Genomic DNA, 20,044 nt, shown 5'->3' on the forward strand with positions numbered 1-20,044 from the left:
CCACGGACCGGCCCAGCCCATGGAATAAAACTGAATCCACGGGTTTGCTGTGGGTGGGCTGAAATTTGTTCATGACTTGGGCTTCCGGCCTAATGTTTGAGTATATTGATATTTACGAAAAAGAAGAGTTTGTCGTCGGCCCATAGGATAAAAATTAGAAACTAGTAGAGCTGGTGAAAACCATGGGCAAAAACGAAGCGAGTCAAATACATGTACCTATAGGCTATATATATATATATATATATATATATATATATATATAAAAAATAAACATTACTCCGATCGATCCGATATACCTTATCATTAGAAATTTGCAGATTCTGCAATTCCATGAGCATCCCCCTCCGCCTTCCAGCAATGCGGACTCCGTCAGTTACCGCCACCACCGTACTCCCTTTTGCCCATTCCTTCACCGTCGGCTCTCCACCCACTTTCAGCTTCAATTTCTCCCTTCACCCTTTTTCAACCACACGGACTACTAATACTTCTTCTTCTTCTTTTCGAATCCACTCCTCTTCTTCCCCAATGATTGAAAAGGAAATTCCACAGTTTGAAAAGCCCTCCACTTTTCTCCGGGAGAGCGAGGGCGATACTTCTCCAAATTCATCCACTTCTGTTAGAGCACGATTCGAGAAAATGATTAGGGAGGCTCAGGACACCGTCTGCTCTGCCATTGAGGCCGCCGACGGTGGTGCCAAGTTCAAGGAAGATGTCTGGTCCAGGCCTGGAGGTGGTGGCGGAATTAGCAGGGTCTTACAGGATGGTTCCGTTTGGGAGAAAGCCGGTGTCAATGTTTCTGTTGTTTACGGAACTATGCCTCCCGATGCTTATAGAGCGGCCAAACCCAGTTCTGGAAATGCCGATCTCAAGCCAGGTCCCGTCCCCTTTTTCGCTGCTGGCATCAGCTCCGTAATCTCTCTCCCCCACCATTTTTTATTTATTTATTTACTCCTTCTATTTATATTTATAACGCTTGATCACTTCTCTATCTTTCCAGGTCCTTCATCCAAAGAATCCTTTCGCTCCAACTTTGCATTTTAATTACCGTTATTTTGAGACTGATGCTCCTAAAGGTGCTGTAACGCTTTACTGTTTGTGAATTTCAAGTATCTGACACAGACTTTTAGTTCCAACTATCTTTTCCGTTGTCAATGAATTGTTCATCATGCCTTTAATAAAATCTTTCTTATGATTATTGATTATCTACAATGATTAATATGTTTTCTTTTCCTCTGTTCATGAGAAATAGTAATCTAGCAATTGTTTTTAGATAGATGTATCTCAAATTTTCTTCACATTTAGACTTGTATGAACTGTTTTGTTAGTATATAGAGGGTATGGATTGGAGACCTTTTTGCATATCAATCAATTAAAATTGTGTGAAGCTGACCGAGACTAATTTGGAATGATCATAAATTTGCTTCTTCTGCAATTGGTCATAGAGAAGCTGTTGATTAAAAAGTGTATCTATGAATCTTGCTGTTTTATTTTCTTCAAGTAAATCATATATATCTACAAACTACTCTTTAACTGTCGCTGATTTTCAACACGTACAGATGCTCCAGGAGCACCAAAGCAATGGTGGTTTGGTGGTGGTACAGATTTGACTCCTGCTTACCTTTTTGAGGAGGACGTCAAACATTTCCATTTGGTATAAACACCGTGACCAATAATATCTGATCAACTTGAGTATCATCATTTATGTTACATTATAACTTCATAATGGGACCCCCACCAATCATACTTACAAACTAGTAATGTTTATATAGCTTAAGATCCCATGAATAAAAAAATTAAAGAAGATGCCATCCTTGAAAATTATGAATGTTTCATCTTGGTTTTCTGCTCTTCTGGCATATTAGCTTTTGTTTCTAATATCTTTTATTACGAATCCTACTCCAACAAATTCACTGTTTATGGCATTTTGTAGGTCCAAAAGGATGCGTGTGACAAGTTCAATGGTGACTTCTATCCTCAATTCAAGAAGTGGTGTGATGATTATTTCTACATCAAGGTATGGCTTTTATGTACTACTGCTGTCTTTTATGTGCATAGTATATATTATGCTGCTGGTGCGTCTATTTCTCGTCAGTTAATGATGCCAAAAGAGAAACTCGTAGTTGTTTGGCTTCATTGATGCAAGAAAAAACTTCAGGCAGGAAGTTAATATACGTCTAGCCATCAAAGGAGGTGGTAAATTTCCTTTTTTTATTAGTAGAATCTCTTCACATGTCTCCTTGGCATATTAATCGACTGAATTACTGGACTTTCTAATAATACCTTAATATTGAGTACTCAATTGCATTACAAATTTAGGCTATGTGGGTCAAAATATATTTGACAAGTTAATGAGGCTGCATACCGACCCTTCCCCCCCAAAACAAAAAAAAAATATACTGTAGAGAAGAAGTAACTAGTAACTTATAAAAAAGAAGGTGATTAATAAAACTACATCAATCCTGAAATTGTATCAACCTCTAGTTCTCTAGGCTGGTGTGTGGATTAAAAGTTTGAATTTTTTTAGGAGAAAATAATCTTTCAGCGCTATACTATTTTTACTTAAGTTGACTTTGTTTTTACTTGAGCATATATTGAATTTCCACATTCTATTAGCAGCTGAATTCACGATTTTCATTTTCATCGATTTAACATGTGTGCAGCATCGTGGGGAGAGACGTGGTCTTGGGGGTATATTTTTTGATGATTTGAATGCGTATGACCAAGAGATGCTTCTTTCCTTTGCTACTGGTAATTTCGTAGTTGATGTGTTGAGTTCTGGTTATCTTTCATTATAAACAATTATTTGTTAACAGAATGATCAAGTACTTGTTGTTGAATGATTGTAGAGTGTGCAAAATCCGTGATTCCAGCATATATACCAATCATAGAGAGGAGGAAGGACATGCCATTTACAGACAGACACAAGGCATGGCAGCAGCTACGTCGGGGACGCTATGTGGAATTCAACTTGGTAAATATACGTTGGACCAATATTTCAAGAAGAAGAAGAAGAAGATAAGCCACAATCTAACCTTTCTTTGTATTGTAAATGATAGGTTTATGATCGGGGAACTACATTTGGTCTCAAGACCGGTGGTAGAATCGAGAGTATACTAGTCTCACTTCCATTAACTGCACGATGGGAATATGACCACGTGAGTCAGCTCTCTAGCAACTTCTTCTTGTCTGAATAACTTTTGCTATTAGTATTATCATTTGCGTGAAAGACAATTGTAAAATAACAGGCAATTGCTTTTGTTTACAGCAACCAGAAGAAGGAACAGAGGAATGGGAACTTTTGGATGCCTGTATCAACCCCAAAGACTGGATCTGATTTCCATTTTTCCTTGTTTTCTGTTGATTCTTATCGAGCTCGCTCGTTTGCTTTATTTTTAATTCTAGAACATTGTGGATTTAGGACAGCATTTTGTGATATAGATAGGATCTTGATGTATTTATTTATGGGTTTCTTAGGTCAAAGAGGACATCAAGAAAATTACTTGTACCATCCTTTTAATGAATGCAGCATAAACTCTGATCATTGTTTGCCAGAAGAAATCAGCCAAGTCCTACCTACTATTTTTACTGTATGTATCATCAATGTAAAGCAGATTGAGTAACGCATTTTAGAAATTCTTCAATCGAATAGTTAGCACTACAATCCAAAATAGCATGTGAAAGCAGTAACAAGTTCACGCAAGATCCATAATAAAACCCGAAAACAAAAATCAGGAAAGAAAAAAAACACTAACAAGCACCAGCAGCTGTTCTATTCCACGGCATCATGCTACAACTACAACTTTTCCGTTTAAAAGACCGGATTTGGGCTGCACCCCATCGACTAATAAGATACTATAGAATGAGCCTATAATAATAATAATACTCATTAATGATGAGATGCTCGGAAATCAACATCATTCATTTAAACATGTAAACTATTCCCATTGCAGTAAATGCCGTCTAAAGACCCATTAGCTAACTTAGTTGCATTCTCATATATATGTGCCTTTACTGGTGAGGAACCATTGCTCATACTACATGTTTTTGCTGCACTTTTCTTCAAAACAGCATCCAGTTGCCCAGTAGCTGCGGCTACAAGTCCTGTTTCGTAAACAATATCATTTTTTTTTATTAACTTCTTTACAATGCAAGCCAATAACACCATACTGGCAAGCAGATTCAAATAATAAAAGCTGACAAGGCAATGCAAAATACCTAAGAACAGAGCAGAAGGCTTTCCTGGTCTTGATTTGAACTCAGGGTGAAATTGAACGCCAACAAAGTAAGGATGATTAGACACCTCAACAATCTGCAGTAACAAGTTGATTAATCAAACTCAAACCCTCAAAAGTAAAGAGTAAAGCAACGAGGAACTACCTACCTCCATCCGACGACCACTTTCATCTTTGCCAGTAAAAGAGAGGCCGGCATCTTCAAGTCGCTGAACCATATCAGGATTTACCTAGACAAAATCAAGCTAACTTTTTCACATAAAAACCTACAAATCCATCATCAAGATGGAATTTGGGATTTCATATATTCATATTTATAGCTCCACTCACAAACCTCATATCTGTGCCGATGTCTCTCATCAATAAAACTCAAATTACCATATCTGAGGAAAACAAAAAGTGCAAGAAAACCAATCATTTAAAATTTTGAGAACAATATCACTAACTTGACCTATATAAATGTTAATTATTATTTCTTCTATTTTACCAGATTCAAATTCTCAACATGTTATTATTATTTCTTCTCATCTTAATCAATTCAGACCTAACAAAACAGCAGAGTTGAAACCCCACAAGTTACAGTATATGAATTGATTTCACAACCCCCCAAGGATGTTAAGTACGGAGAGCCAAAGACATGAATACTCACAGCTTTGCAGATTTACTTGAAGTACCCTGAAAATATGTCCTCCTTGATCCGAGACGCATAGTTCCTCCCATATGGGTTGTTGAACCCTGCTAGAGTAAACCAACATGGAAACAATTATTACTGAAATCAACAAGAGATAGTAAATTGACGAGTGATCACATTTTGTACTTTTTTTTTTTAATAAAAGCAATCTTAAAAAACAATTGCGAATGAGATAACCTCTGGCATGAAAATAACGCAGGGGTTTTGAGTATTTGGATCAAATTCTGTGCTGTTTGCATTGCTAAGTCCAAGGACAGATCGAGCAAACTCAATGACAGCAATTTGCATTCCCAGGCATATCCCAAGATATGGGATCCTGTTTTCACGGGCATACTTTGCAGCCAGAATTTTACCCTCCACTCCTCTGTCACCAAAACCTCCAGGAACTAGTATGGCATCTGCCCCCTATGAGGCAACAATCTTGTCAGATAGCTCAAGAGAATCAACTCTAAAAGGTAATCCAACTATGAGAAACCAAAATAGTATGCAAACTATCAAGAGTAACGATGCAGACCTTCAACAATTTCCAAGCATTTTCATAAGATTCTGACTTCTGCAAGTAGACATAGCCAAAATGTAAGTTACTACATACAGGGATGCAACAAAATATTATAACAAGAAGTTTACCTCTTGCGCCGTTGCATCTTCAAGATCACTGGCTGGAACCCAATCTATGCACAATTGCCTATGACAAGCAACAGAAGCATGCAAAAGAGCCTGTAAACAGTTACAGGTGCGCATATTAGCAAATGTTTTTTTCACTAAAGGTTTGAGTACTGTAGTTGATCTTATTAGATATATATTTATAATGCATGGTTATATTTGAAAAATAAATATAGTTTTAGGCAAAAAATGCTCAGAAGATCTATTACATATTCAAGGAAGAAAATTAGAGGCAGAATCAGAAGCAAAAGGAGAAGCTGGCGTTCAAAAACATTAAAAAACAATTTTTTTTTCAGCCCAAAAGTGAGAATATCCTCTCTTTAATGATTGCAAGGTCTCCCTAAAAAAAATGCTCCGGCAAATATGTTAGATGTCCCATGTTACTTTTTTTTACACGACTTAATAAAGCCATTGAATAAACAATATTTCAGATGCACTCAGCATTTGAAAGAGATTGCTCATCTTGCAGTTAAAATTTTCACGGGGCCTAAACAACACAAACTAGATGAAATAAGTTCACCTTCAGCACAGAGAGATATGAATCTGCAAGTCCAGTGTATTTTCCGACCATAGCAATCCTAACCTGTAAAGGAAAGAGATGGCATTAAGAAATCCACAACAGCACTTATTATGGAATTTGACAAAACTGTGAAGAACCTACAGGCTTGTTCAACATGTCGCAGAGATCTGCCCTTGATGTCCATTCCTCCAGTACAGGTTCTCTAGTCTTACTACACGTAATACATCAAGGAATTAATTCTAAATAGAGGCAAGAAATCAAGTGGAAAGTGCAACCAGCAGGAATTCTTATCCTAATTGAATGAAATGGAAAATATGATGATTGCTTCACGAACCCATTTAGGTTCAGGACCTTCAAAATTGCGTCATGGGCCTTCTGATCCTGAACGGAAATATAAAAGGAACATATGTTAGTTGTTGTTCAAATTCAAAAGGAAAACAATATTCAGGTGCATGACTACTTACTCTCAAAAGTAAAGGTACACGCCAGATGTTGGAAACGTCATAGAGCGTGATAATGTACTCTATCTGGGTGAAAGGAAAAATACTCAGCAACTCAATGTTAAATAAACTTTTTTTTATTAGCATTTAAGTTGTGTATGTATAAAAACAAAAAAAAAAGTAAAATATTTTATCAAACATGTTACCGGAACATGGCAAAAACGAGAAAGCTTTTCCATGACATTTACATCAAGTTCCTGTGGAATGAAACAAACTTTAGCTTAAGATAAGTGGGTAAAATATAACTGCATGTGACAGCAGCGTGAGGGAGATTGGGGCTCTATCAAATATTATTTCTATTCACTAAACTAGCTGAGTTTGAACATCAAAATTCAAAATCATGGTTTGGCTGAGAGAGAGAGACCTTGGTGCTGCGGCAGGCTAAAATATTTGGAGTTAGACCCAAGCTTCTTAGTCCCCTAACACTGTGTTGAGTTGGCTTTGTTTTCTGCACATGTAAAAACCAATCCCATACTCATGTTAAAGAAAAGAATTTACTAACAAAAAAGACACTGTAGATATACCCAAAAAACTTCACCTGCTCACCGACGACATTTAGAACAGGCACCAAGCTGACATGTATCAAGCAAAAATTTTCAGCACCTGAGAAGGTCAAGTATTTAGCTTTTTGGAGAAAGGAACAGCACTTGATTCTGTGTGTGTGCATATTTTTATCAGCAAGACGCAAAATATACACGTACCAACACGGTATGAGAACTGTCCGAGTGCCTCAATGAAGTGCAATGATTCAATATCCCCTACAAGACAAAAGAACTTGTGTTATGAAATAACTAAATTCTGTGAAGTAATAATCAAAGTGCAAGTAAGAAGACTTGTTTACCAATAGTGCCACCCAATTCTATGACACAAACATCAGCTGGACCCTCTTTTCCATCTACCGGTATAGATGCAACACGTTCAATCCATTCTTGAATGGCATCAGTTATGTGAGGTACAACCTGAACCAACAAACTAGTGTGTCAAATTTGTGAACGATCAATGTTGTCATAACAAAGAAGTTGGACAAGAAAGACCAACAGACCTGAACTGTTCGTCCCAGATAATCTCCCCTTCTCTCCTTGTCAAAAACAGACTAAAATGCAGAAATTTGTGAACTATCAAGTCAATGCTTGGCCAAACTGGTAACAACCTTAAAAATTAATTGAAGAATATAATTATATCCAAGTAACAATCAGTTTAGTACTTGCCTGGTATATTTTCCCACTAGTTATATTATTATCTCGTGTCAATTTTATATCCAGAAACCGCTCATAGTTTCCAAGGTCCAGATCCACCTTCAAAAACATATTCAAGTCATTTTTGTAAGTATTGGCATCAAAAAATCCAAAGTTGATCCACCAGTTAAGGAAATATCCCAAGCAACTTTTCAGATACATAGCAAAAATAAATGATACCTACAATCTTTCGTTATGCAAACTGGTACTAGTAATTTAGAAGAAAGAAAAAAATTAATACGAAAAGCAGAACATTACATTGAAAAATCAAATGAAAGGTAGAAAATGAAGTGAGGAATTCAAGGAAAAGCGGAATACAAACGTTCAATATACAACCCCCCACACACCCTCCTGAAATGAGGTACCCCAATATGGCAGGCCAAAAAATCAAACTGATGTAGCATTCAGAGTTAAATAAGCTGAGACAAATTTATGTAAAGTAATTGTTGCTAACCTCACCACCATCATCTAGAACAAATACTTCTCCGTGTTCAAAGGGAGACATGGTTCCAGCATCACTATTTAAATAAGGATCTGAATAACAATAACAGCAACAACATTAGTTTCTTCGAGTTCATATATTCATTTAACAATAAAACAGGAACATATTTAACATCATCATCTCTGCATTGTTGGTTGTTTCTGCTTGGTATTTATCCAAAAAGCAGAGTGATTTGTGAGAGAGAGAGAGAGAGAGAGAGAGAGAGAGAGAAGAAGGAAGAGAAGAAACGGACCAATCTTGATGGAAGTAACGCGAAGACCGCAAGCCTTGAGGAGAAGACCGACACTGCTGGCGGTGACACCTTTGCCCAAACCACTGACGACTCCTCCGGTGACCAACACGTACTTCATTGCTGTGTGACTAAATTGAAAGTGGCTGGCTCTCTGAATGAGTACCGGAGGAACCAGACAGTGGTGGAGGAGGGATGAATGAATGAATGAGATTGGGTTTGGCCGTTTGGGTTTGGGGGTTTCGCCGTTTGGGTTTGGTGTGGAGAGCAAGGAGGAGGAGGCTGTGGCGGCTTTATAAGGAGAGAGCGGCAGTAGGAGAAAAAAGAGAATCAGGGTAAAATACCCTCTCTTTTTATTTTTCCTTTTTTCCCTAACTAATTTCATTATAATAATAATAATAATAATAATAATACTTAAAATAGACCACAACAATGCTTTATTCTTATGTTCTTTCTTTCATTCCCACTTCTTTTCTTACGTTTTCTTTCCCTCTTCTTTTTAATTATAAATATAAATATAACAAATTCGTCATATCATTAAATAACTTATATCACATAAAATAACTAATGCTAGAAGAGAAATTTTCATAACTAAAATATTTGAAAAATTTGATCATAATTACCAGGTTTTTTACCTTTTCAATATTTTGTTGTTCTAGAAAACCACATTAATATCGATTTGAACCTGGTTAATTGATATATAAAAAAGACCCAAATTCAGGTCAATCTAATGCATATGATAATTTCACATTTAACAAGGACACTGGTTTCTTTTGTGTAATTATCTCCTTAGTTTTCAATCTTGTTTGTAATTCATATGTCCAAATTTTGTATGACTAATTATGGGGCCGACGGTCTTCCCTGTTCATCTACCAACTAATACATATTTGTGTTGACAACTTGTGATTATTTATCTGTAAGAAGAAATAGAGAAATGTAATGATGATAAACCGAGTAGTATGGATAAGTTGGACTTAAAGAAATATTAAGTTGGTAGCGGATATATTTTGTTTTCAATTATTATTATTATTATTATTATTATTATTATTATTATTATTATTATTATATTAATAAAAGTAAGAATGCTAGAAAGTTTTTCTCGCTCATTTGATAGTTATAATTGTCATTTATTTTATTTAATATAATCAAGTTTAATATATCGTTAAGTATCCAAACTTTTTGGCCCCAAATGTATGTATGTTTTCTCACTAAAATTGTCATTTTACACAATATTAATTTTATGGAAAAATTATTTAATTATTTAAAAAAATATTTGATTCTTATTTTATTAATAAAAGTAAGACCGCTCCTGATAAACTTTTGAGATTTAATGACATCATTGATTTATAGTAAATTTGTTGAGGTGATAAAAAAAAAAGATTCGTTAAACTCTACGTTAACTAATATAATATAAATATAAAACCAAAGACAGAAAGTTCAATTAATAAATTTAGCTTATGGATGAGAATTATCACCAATACATATAGTAAAATATCAAAATAAATTGAAACTTCAATTTTGTCGTTTAAATTCAACTTCACTTTTATATTGATTTTAGTTCAATCTCATGGATAAATCTAACAAAAGGCAGATTAAATTCTGGATTGCAGTCTGCACTCACTGCCTTTCCGAAAGTTAAAAAAAGATGAGATATTCATATATCTCATCTCATCTATATAATAAAATAATACGGTCAAAGTTGGTAAGGATGAAAAGTGCGGTGGGAATCCTTATATTACAAGAAAAAGCCACCAACCAAATACGCTCGATTAGTTTATGGATATATCATATATTATATTATATGTTTCTTTCATTTTATTAATAATAATAATAATAATAATAATAATAATAATAATAATAATATTTGATTGCAAAATTCATTAATTTTCTTTGCGTGCTAATAGCCTAATACTACCCACTGTCCTGTATAGTAGAAAGAAGCGGTTGGTTGTTTCTCCTTTTGTTTTATACCAACGGTCGACGGGGGCCCATTTGAGGATTGAGATTACTGATTACTCATATCAAAAGGAAACTAAACACAATTATGAAGTCGATTGAGCAAATAAGATGTCAAAAAATAAATATTAATTAAAAGAGAAATATTTTTTGTTTAATTCACTTTGTATTGATATCTCTCCGCTGTACGGAAAAGGGAGAAAAATATATTTTGAAGGTGACACGTGGAGCAGAGTAGTATCTCCTCCATCTCCGCCTGGCGTTGCGCCACTTGGATGTAATCGTCGATGTCAATGTTAACTACCGAGTGGACCCCAGCTAGCAACACACACGTCAGCTCTACGTGGTATCCACATCAGATCTGACGTTACACCCAATATACTGTTTTTGTTGGTTAATTAATCGAGGGGGGACCTAGGAGGACTAGGGGGTGCATGGCATGGGATTGCCTTGTTTCCAGGCAACGGCGGTGGGCCCACCATAGATCACTTATTTATATTATCTACTACTACCCATGGCCCATGTATACATAATTTTTTTTTGATAAGACCATGTATGCATAATAATGGGATCTTTTACCCATTTATTTATTTTAGGTTTAAATACAAAGATAACCATCTACTATCAACTTTGTATCATATATCATTGTACTATACATAAATACAAAAACATTCATCGCATTAATTAATTTTCCACTATATATTTTACCATTTTCAGTGGAAAATTTTGATTTTTATATTTTTTCCTCCAAAACATTTAATTGCTTATAATTTTTTTTTTCTGAATAAAACCTTTTATATTTGTCATTTTGAGTTTCTTCATTTTTTTCCCTAAATGTTTTCCGGTAGTTCAAACGTCCTAAGATTACATACATCTGTACAATCGTATTATTGTTGATAATTTGAACTACCGGAAGACATTTAAAAGAATGAAGAAATTCAAAATGACAAAAATAAAATGTTTTATTCAGAAAATTAAAAAAAATCTAAGTAATTAAATGTTTTGAAAAAAAATATATCAAAATTTACCAAGTAAAATTGACCGAAAATGTTAAAAAATATAGTGGAAATGGCTCAAACAAACCCTTATATTTATAGGCATAACAGGGGTATTTTCGTCATATTTTGAAAAAAAATATAACAGCAGGTATATGATACAAAGTCCATAGTACATGGGTGTTTTTGTATTTAACCCTTTATTTTAAAATGAAGTCTATTATAGTATATTATTTATAGGAAAAATTAGCTAAATCCCTAGGGTTTCCACTGCCAATCAAAAAATTCACATAATATTTTCATTTGTTAAAAGTCTTTCTATTAGTCTCTTCATATATAGTAACCATCTTATCTTTTATTTGATCACTTTCAACTGATGCTAATTTTGCCAGTGAACCTATGAAAAATTGTCTAAACCTAACAGTGAAGTTCTGAAAATTGAATAATTTAACAAAATATATGACAATAAATTTTAGAATTATTTGAACTTATAAGAAATAGCTGAAATTATTAATAATATCAAATATTAGAGAGTTTTAGTAAATTGTACATATTAATTACTGCATAGCATAGGTTCAAATGGAATCACCGAATAGATCCAAACACATATGTCTTGATCAGAGGTGGCAATGAGTCACATAATTATCCATTTGAGTTCTAATATTATATCTAAATCACAATGTTTGACTTTTCATCTCCCGGCGACCGCAACAACCATTTTTCAAACATGTCGACCGTTTAATTAACATGATCAATTAGAAAGAAAACACTTTGTGACTTTTTTTGGCAATCATGCAAGAAAATTATATATATATATATATATATATATATATATATATATATAACAAAATAATCAGATTCCGCAAAATTGCATTCTCGTGTAGGTTGAAAATTCTTCTGGTAGTAAAATATTATAAAATTTTTTTTACTGCATTTATAAATAATAATTGATGCAATAAAAGATGTTTAATAGGAAATATAACAATTGGGTAAGGCCACGACAGGAGAGCTGACAGCAGACACGAGGAGACCAAGGACGAGGAGCGGTTGTCCGTTAATGGCAGTTTGCCACGTAAGGGACACGTGCTTTAAATGGGGCCCGCATAACCGTTGATGATGTAGGTGGGTGGCCCCAATGTCAATCTGCCGACAAATCTCTTTTTGAAATTTTCATGGTTTGGAGTGTAGTGTATGCTTTTATGCACGCTATATGTATTGTCCTGATAAGGTCCCTGTCTTTTTCTTTTTCTTTTTTTTCCATCACGAATTCACAAGACAACTATTTAAATCCAACAATGTTATGTGAGTGAGTACACGTATTCATTAACCACTGTCGAACGTGGTAAACATCAGAAATGTCAATTGAGAGGAACACGTGATATGTTTTTGGTTACTTGTATTAAAAAAAATCTGGAAAGAAAATAAATTGAAAGTAGCAGGTGCAGTGAATTTTCTCAAGTGCAAAAACTCATTTGGATGGAATCAGTCATGTATGAATTGAATGTGCGGGTGATGATGCAATATTGAGAGAGAGAGAGAGAGAGAGAGAGAGAGAGAGAGAGAGAGAGAGAGAGAGAGTGGGTGGGTGGGGGGGGGGGGGGGGGGGCGGTGTTTCTTGTTTTGGGTGAGCAAACGCATGTTCCTAAGACTGCTGCTGTTGTCTCAACCTTAAAATGTCACAAGATTTCATCAAATGTCTAAAATCTTGACCTAATTTCCTAAGAACCGGCAACCAACTTGACCTAAAATCCTAATCCAAATAGTTAAAGATATTGTGCATCTGCAGGTTGAGACAACTCCATGTGACTACTGCCCAGGAGATGCCCCCACTTCTTCTGTTATCCTCGTATCCTTGGCATTTTCAACCAGCATAAACCTTCAAAAACTACTATTTGTTTTTCATATCTTTTTAAAATGATTTTTATCTTTATTTCTAATATTGTTATACAACATTTCTCTAGTTTGATATCATAATTTATGTTACTAGTAAAAAGTAAATTGACGTTATTTGATATGGATTTTAAAAAGAAAAAAATGATAACTTCGAATTCAACCCAAAAATATATCTGAATGAAATCCCTCCCTCAATTACTGACATTCATCAAACCTATTTGCTAAACTGGTAAATTCCATCAATCGGTTTTAATTTGACATCGGGAAAAACTACCACGTCTACCAGTAAACAACTACAAAACTCAGAGCACATACCGACATATAAATTAAATGAAGAACGATGATGAAATGACATTAGCTTACAGAGACGAAGATTGTCTGCAAGATAAAACAGGCAGAAAAAGAGGTCCCTACAAGCAGGCAACACCGCCGAACTGATTGCCTCATCCTGGAGTTCAATGAACCGAAGCAGTGTAGAGTCGCTTCTAAAATGTATTCACCGTCAAGAAAAAACACCTGGTGATTATATAAAAAGATATTCAAATAATCGCAAATCAATGGCTTTCAACAGTATCTCTACTTGATAATGACAACCTTGAACACATTAAGATCCCAAAGCAAAGCTAAACTGTAATTTTCAGCAGAGCCTTAACTTCCTACTCAAGAGATACATATGAAAACAATTACAGAGTCCGACAAAGAGACATACCGAGCATTATGAGCAAAAGGCAAATTCCTCAGAAACACAATTCCAACATAGACTGATATGTTTTAACATGTTTGATATCAATCTTAGAAAAACAAGTGGAATAGCGATAATTTTTCCAATCCCTTTCCCAGTTGCATAAAACAGGAGCATTGGATGGTAGAAGAACTGAAGAAGCATGCTGCCACCTAATGAGTCAAATTGTTACTAGTATATTTTTCATACATTAACTTTTCAGAGGACTATTATTTTTTCAAGGACTATTTGCTGCAGGGAAGTCTTGAATGTGTATGCACAATAACTTTATCACACAACAAATGCAATATGACCATCTGATGCATTAAAAAAAATGTCACATCACTAGATTAAACCTTATTTCACCTATGTTCATGAAATTGGTGGGCTCCATTGACTGACACTGTAAAATTAAACTATGATCAACCCAACAACCCTTGTTTGACAAATGCCAAAAAGTTCTGAAACTTCGGAATTGCATCCAAATTTAGGAGATTCCTATTGCGACAATAAGATACTAAAACTATTATGTTTAACAATTTCACAAAAGTAACATAAAAGAACTAAACAGAAGATTTTTAAGACATTAATAAAAAAAAAAAAATAGCACACTCAGTAATAAAATCACGTGTAAAACTAATGCATGCTACAGTTACCAGTTATCAAATAGGTCAAACATAAAATGGTTATGTGACTTACCGGCAGGCTGTTCAAGAGAGCAAGTACCATAGAGACATGGAAGGCATATGTGAATAGTTTCTCCAATAAATTTGGAAGATATGCCATGAAATAAATTGTCCAACGAGGCTGATAGGAAGTCAAATGAATGGAATTTGCCATCGTGATCAGATCACCAACATAGACAAATGTTTGAAGACAGCTTATTTGTTCACTGCTAGAATGCTTTTCTGGAGAAAATAAACTTCTTCTACGACTGTGGCATTCCAAACTTGAATATGTTATCTCAACCCACCCTAGACCTGGTAGCTGCATAGGCGCCAAGCATGACTCTACCTGTGCGACAAGTGTCATAGACAATATAAAAGTATCATTACCAATAGATTTTTAGATATTTGTAACATTGTAAGGTATATTACCTCTGAACAAAGACAACTACTTCCATTTGTTAAATCTTGCTCCTTAAAATTAGGGTAGGCACATTTTTTAAGCTTTATCACATCCTTAGCATCCAAACAGTGAATATTTTCTCTTCTTTGATGATTGTTTCGGTTGGCATTGTTAGTATACTTTTCCACATCCAGACAGGTCATCGATGCAAAGGCAATGAGTTCATTTGGACAATATGTTTGATTCCCTTTAAACTGAACTTGAGCGATCTCCTTAGTCAAAGATTGATGAATACAATAACCATTTTCCACATTTAAATTTACACTAGGTTGATCAGAGCTAAGCGAGTAAGTCTGCTCAGTCAACATAGTGATCGTCTGCTTCCACTCTTCTGTAGTATGAATACGGATGCCATCCAAAGAAAATATAACATCATGACGTGAGAGATAACCGTATAATGGTGACATAGACGGCACATCCAGAACCTGTGGCGGAATCGCAAGTCATTTCACTTTAACAAATGACTTGGCTACGGATCATTCAGAAATAATTCAACAAAATCATGTAACTACAAATTTACACCATTAGGCTTTCACCGTGTATGTAGAATGGACTGAAGATGAAGGGAAGAAGGACTAATGCCAAGGCGCAACCAACACAAAACTGCAGAAGATAACAATTAGTCCATTCTGTTCCAGCATCAGGCGGCATACATTGCTACTGGTATGTAAATTACACATAACATTTGAGGATAAATAATACTCACACTTACCGCCGCATTGTGCCAAATACCGGCACAGTATATACGGAGAGAAGCAACCACTGGCAATGCCTGCAATGATGAGTGATTGAAAGCTACCAAAGCTCCTGGAAACAACACAGCCAAAAAGATAGCAACATACTCGACGTGCACACCCTCACTGCACCAAAGAAATTGCATCCGCGACAATCATTGTGAGGTAGATCCTCTATCCAACAAACTCGCTTATTCCCCAATTCTTAAGATGATCATATTTTATATGAATGTGAAGATTGCATAACTTTAACTTGCACACCATTTTTTTTGTTTCTTTCTTAGTTCATCAAAGAATATTTTCAAACTGGTTATGGCTGGAACAATCCCAACTAGTTTATCTTATTCATGATTTACTGGTAAAGATGTTAGTACTTGCGGACACCGGATGCTGCATAGGCTGCACTCTAAGATCATAATTGCACCATCAAAGTGCTATAGAAAAAATGTTGACAATTTTCAACTGATTAATAATCTTTCGTAGTTTTGAGGCTAGCACTACTAGTAGAGGGTTTAATGATCGTAATTTGTAACTAATCCTATATTAAATCAGGCGGTATAAAATTGATTACCGTGATTTTTTTTTATTTAATAATAAGAAATGAAATATTGTATTGAGAATGTTGGTAGTTTTGATTAAGGGGTAGAGTAACATTTTAATAAATTAAATAAGTAAATTGTATTCTAATAAAATAAAAAATAAAAAATACCTTGAGACCATGTTATCATCAATTGAGAGTTAATAATGAGGACATAAGGATTTTAGAACTACATGTAGGCACTACATAGGGGAATGACAACTAAAGGACATGCTATTTTAGAACGAAAGGAGATGAATCTTACCTTGCTGCTGCAAGAGCATGCCCAAGCTCATGAACAAATACGCATATGACAGAAGATAAGCACAAATATACCATATTGGGAAGTGAAATGTGCAACCCGCCAATCTGCATAAAGAGTAAGTACGAATGCAACAATGAAAGTATTGGCAAACAAAAGGATGATTCGTGAGTACATCCACTGACCCACTTGAGTTTTTCAAAAAGCAATAAAATGTGGAAACAACAAATGCTAAATGATCAAATATTCTAAAGTACTTCTTAACTAGCTAATACTCATTCAAATTACAAAGAATAATATAACAAATAAAGTTACCATAGGTTCTACACATCTCACTGTTTATCGGTAATACATAGACTGATAGAAATACGTGCAATTTAGAGATAAACCAAATATAACAGTTGTGACCTTTTTTCTGTTTATATAAATAACTCCGTGACATTGAAATGTTAAAATCAAGACACTTCAGTTTCACATAACTTGACTTCTCGGTAGATGAAATTCAAACATCTACCTAAGAGCGGAGTAGGGCAAATGATTTATTACTAACCACAGAGGCAAGCCCAAACAAGGAGTTACCCGTCGAGGTATTTCCGGCACATACAAGTGTTGTTCGGACCAATTCACATAGAATAATCTGAAAATAAAAAATAAATGAAAACAAAGAACAATGTAAGACTAAGGGTAAAAGCCATCGTAAACAATTCTCTTAGTTCAGGGAAAAAAAAATAGACAACATTGAAGATCAGCCACTGACTAGTGTGACTCCAAGTAAAGCAGCCAAACTAAATACGACTCCTATGGAGAACCATGCCCTCAAGGACCTGCAAGGGACAAGGAGAAGATACTATATTCCCAGTAGCCCAAAATCACAATGAAAGGGGAAAAGAAAAAAAAACAGAAGCACAACCTAGAGTGTCGCCGACCGAAACGAAACAAGGGTTCATTGAGGGCCGAAAACTTGAAATCACAATACCTATATGACTCACGTGATTATACTGCTGATACATAAACCATTTATTGAAGTTCAAACAATTTAAATAAAAAGCAAAAATCATATCAGTAGTCAGTCCTCTTTTTACCAGCAAGAGACGGTGCCGGAGAATTGCTTGATGGGACGCATAGGTAGAAGCGTCTGATCGCTCCACCGTATTTCCCCTCGTCGACCACTATATTCCAACATCTTGATCGCACCCTACTGGTATTCAATTACTCAATTAAATTAATTGATCAAAAAGTGTGGAAAAAGCATAAGTCACCATGAAGAAACAAACAGATCAAAAAGTGTGGAAAAATCATAAGACAATAAGAGAAAAAAAAAAATTAAACTTTTTATGTTTGTGCAATGGCAGAAATGGAGGGATGATTTTCGGGTTTCGGGTTTCGGGTTTCGGGTTTCGGGTTTCAGGTTTCGGGTTTTGGTTTTCGGGTTTTCGGGTTTTCGGGTTTTCGGGTTTTCGGGTTTTCGGGTTTTCGGGTTTTCGGGTTTTCGGGTTTTCGGGTTTTCGGGTTTTCGGGTTTTCGGGTTTCGGGTTTTCGGGTTTTCGGGTTTTCGGGTTTTCGGGTTTCGGGTTTTCGGGTTTTCGGGTTTCGGGTTTTCGGGTTTTCGGGTTTTCGGGTTTCGGGTTTCGGGTTTTCGGGTTCGGGTTTCGGGTTTCGGGTTTCGGGTTTCGGGTTCGGGTTTCGGGTTTCGGGTTTCGGGTTTCGGGTTTTCGGGTTTCGGGTTTCGGGTTTCGGGTTTCGGGTTTCGGGTTTTCGGGTTTCGGGTTTTCGGGTTTCGGGTTTTCGGGTTTCGGGTTTCGGGTTTCGGGTTTCGGGTTTCGGGTTTCGGGTTTCGGGTTTCGGGTTTTCGGGTTTCGGGTTTCGGGTTTCGGGTTTCGGGTTTCGGGTTTTCGGGTTTCGGGTTTCGGGTTTCGGGTTTCGGGTTGGGGTTTCGGGTTTCGGTTTCGGGTTTCGGGTTGGGGTTTCGGGTTTCGGGTTTCGGGTTTCGGGTTTCGGGTTTCGGGTTTCGGGTTTCGGGTTTCGGGTTTCGGGTTTCGGGTTTCGGGTTTCGGGTTTCGGGTTTCGGGTTTCGGGTTTCGGGTTTCGGGTTTCGGGTTTCGGGTTTCGGGTTTCGGGTTTCGGGTTTCGGGTTTCGGGTTTCGGGTTTCGGGTTTCGGGTTTTCGGGTTTCGGGTTTCGGGTTTCGGGTTTCGGGTTTCGGGTTTTCGGGTTTCGGGTTTCGGGTTTTCGGGTTTCGGGTTTTCGGGTTTCGGGTTCGGGTTCGGGTTTCGGGTTTCGGGTTTTGGGTTTTCGGGTTTCGGGTTTCGGGTTTTCGGGTTTCGGGTTTCGGGTTTCGGGTTTCGGGTTTCGGGTTTCGGGTTTCGGGTTTTCGGGTTTTCGGGTTTCGGGTTTCGGGTTCGGGTTTCGGGTTTCGGGTTTCGGGTTTCGGGTTTCGGGTTTCGGGTTTCGGGTTTGGGTTTCGGGTTTCGGGTTTCGGGTTTGTCGGGTTTCGGGTTTTCGGGTTTCGGGTTTCGGGTTTCGGGTTTCGGGTTTCGGGTTTCGGGTTTCGGGTTTCGGGTTTCGGGTTTCGGGTTTTCGGGTTTCGGGTTTCGGGTTTCGGGTTTCGGGTTTCGGGTTTCGGGTTTCGGGTTTCGGGTTTCGGGTTTTCGGGTTTCGGGTTTCGGGTTTCGGGTTTCGGGTTTCGGGTTTCGGGTTTCGGGTTTCGGGTTTTCGGGTTTCGGGTTTCGGGTTTCGGGTTTCGGGTTTCGGGGTTTCGGGTTTCGGGTTTCGGGTTTCGGGTTTCGGGTTCGGGTTTCGGGTTTCGGGTTTCGGGTTTCGGGTTTCGGGTTTCGGGTTTCGGGTTTCGGGTTTCGGGTTTCGGGTTTCGGGTTTCGGGTTCGGGTTTCGGGTTTCGGGTTTCGGGTTTCGGGTTTCGGGTTTCGGGTTTCGGGTTTCGGGTTTCGGGTTTCGGGTTTCGGGTTTCGGGTTTCGGGTTTTCGGGTTTCGGGTTTCGGGTTTTCGGGTTTTCGGGTTTCGGGTTTCGGGTTTCGGGTTTCGGGTTTCGGGTTCGGGTTTCGGGTTTCGGGTTTCGGGTTTTCGGGTTTCGGGTTTCGGGTTTCGGGTTTTCGGGTTTCGGGTTTCGGGTTTCGGGTTTCGGGTTTCGGGTTTCGGGTTTCGGGTTTCGGGTTTCGGGTTTCGGGTTTCGGGTTTCGGGTTTCGGGTTTT

At 36.9% G+C, this 20,044-nt stretch overlaps 3 protein-coding genes across 4 annotated transcripts; 1 reads left to right on the forward strand and 2 right to left on the reverse strand.

Moving 5' to 3' along the window:
• The first annotated feature begins 16 nt into the window (after nt 1–16).
• Nucleotides 17–3,558, forward strand: LOC105950852 (oxygen-dependent coproporphyrinogen-III oxidase, chloroplastic). Its single transcript, XM_012974220.2, has 8 exons — nt 17–909; nt 998–1,073; nt 1,557–1,651; nt 1,931–2,014; nt 2,661–2,748; nt 2,847–2,971; nt 3,057–3,155; nt 3,266–3,558. The coding sequence occupies exons 1-8, from the start codon at nt 331–333 to the stop codon at nt 3,332–3,334; spliced, it is 1,215 nt and encodes a 404-aa protein (XP_012829674.1). The 5' UTR covers nt 17–330; the 3' UTR covers nt 3,335–3,558.
• A 63-nt stretch (nt 3,559–3,621) lies between these two features.
• LOC105950850 (uncharacterized) lies at nt 3,622–8,975 on the reverse strand. The gene is made up of 21 exons (XM_012974219.2): nt 8,576–8,975; nt 8,296–8,375; nt 7,815–7,901; nt 7,649–7,699; nt 7,448–7,565; nt 7,308–7,364; nt 7,145–7,209; nt 6,971–7,054; nt 6,753–6,803; nt 6,571–6,633; nt 6,441–6,487; nt 6,248–6,317; nt 6,107–6,169; nt 5,551–5,640; nt 5,438–5,476; nt 5,101–5,328; nt 4,882–4,967; nt 4,567–4,615; nt 4,382–4,462; nt 4,216–4,309; nt 3,622–4,101 (listed from the first exon to the last, which is right to left on the reverse strand). Exons 1-21 carry the CDS (start codon nt 8,955–8,957, stop codon nt 3,923–3,925), a joined length of 2,064 nt encoding a protein of 687 aa, XP_012829673.2. The 5' UTR covers nt 8,958–8,975; the 3' UTR covers nt 3,622–3,922.
• Nucleotides 8,976–13,541: 4,566 nt separating this feature from the next.
• Nucleotides 13,542–18,174, reverse strand: LOC105950849 (Peptidase M50 family protein). Of its 2 annotated transcripts, XM_012974218.2 has the most exons (10): nt 17,921–18,174; nt 17,749–17,814; nt 17,596–17,662; nt 17,389–17,475; nt 16,842–16,945; nt 15,978–16,125; nt 15,788–15,868; nt 15,235–15,690; nt 14,837–15,151; nt 13,542–13,932 (listed from the first exon to the last, which is right to left on the reverse strand). In XM_012974218.2, exons 1-10 carry the CDS (start codon nt 18,019–18,021, stop codon nt 13,771–13,773), a joined length of 1,587 nt encoding a protein of 528 aa, XP_012829672.1. In that variant the 5' UTR covers nt 18,022–18,174; the 3' UTR covers nt 13,542–13,770. The 2 variants fall into 2 exon arrangements, with proteins under 2 accessions (XP_012829672.1, XP_088667811.1); XM_088811685.1 differs by lacking the exon at nt 17,749–17,814 and having other exon boundaries at nt 17,921–18,062.
• Nucleotides 18,175–20,044: the final 1,870 nt, after the last annotated feature.

The sequence above is a fragment of the Erythranthe guttata genome, chromosome 13 (assembly GCF_056151865.1).
Source record: "Erythranthe guttata isolate IM_541 chromosome 13, IM_541, whole genome shotgun sequence".
Classification (NCBI taxonomy): Eukaryota; Viridiplantae; Streptophyta; class Magnoliopsida; order Lamiales; family Phrymaceae; genus Erythranthe; species Erythranthe guttata.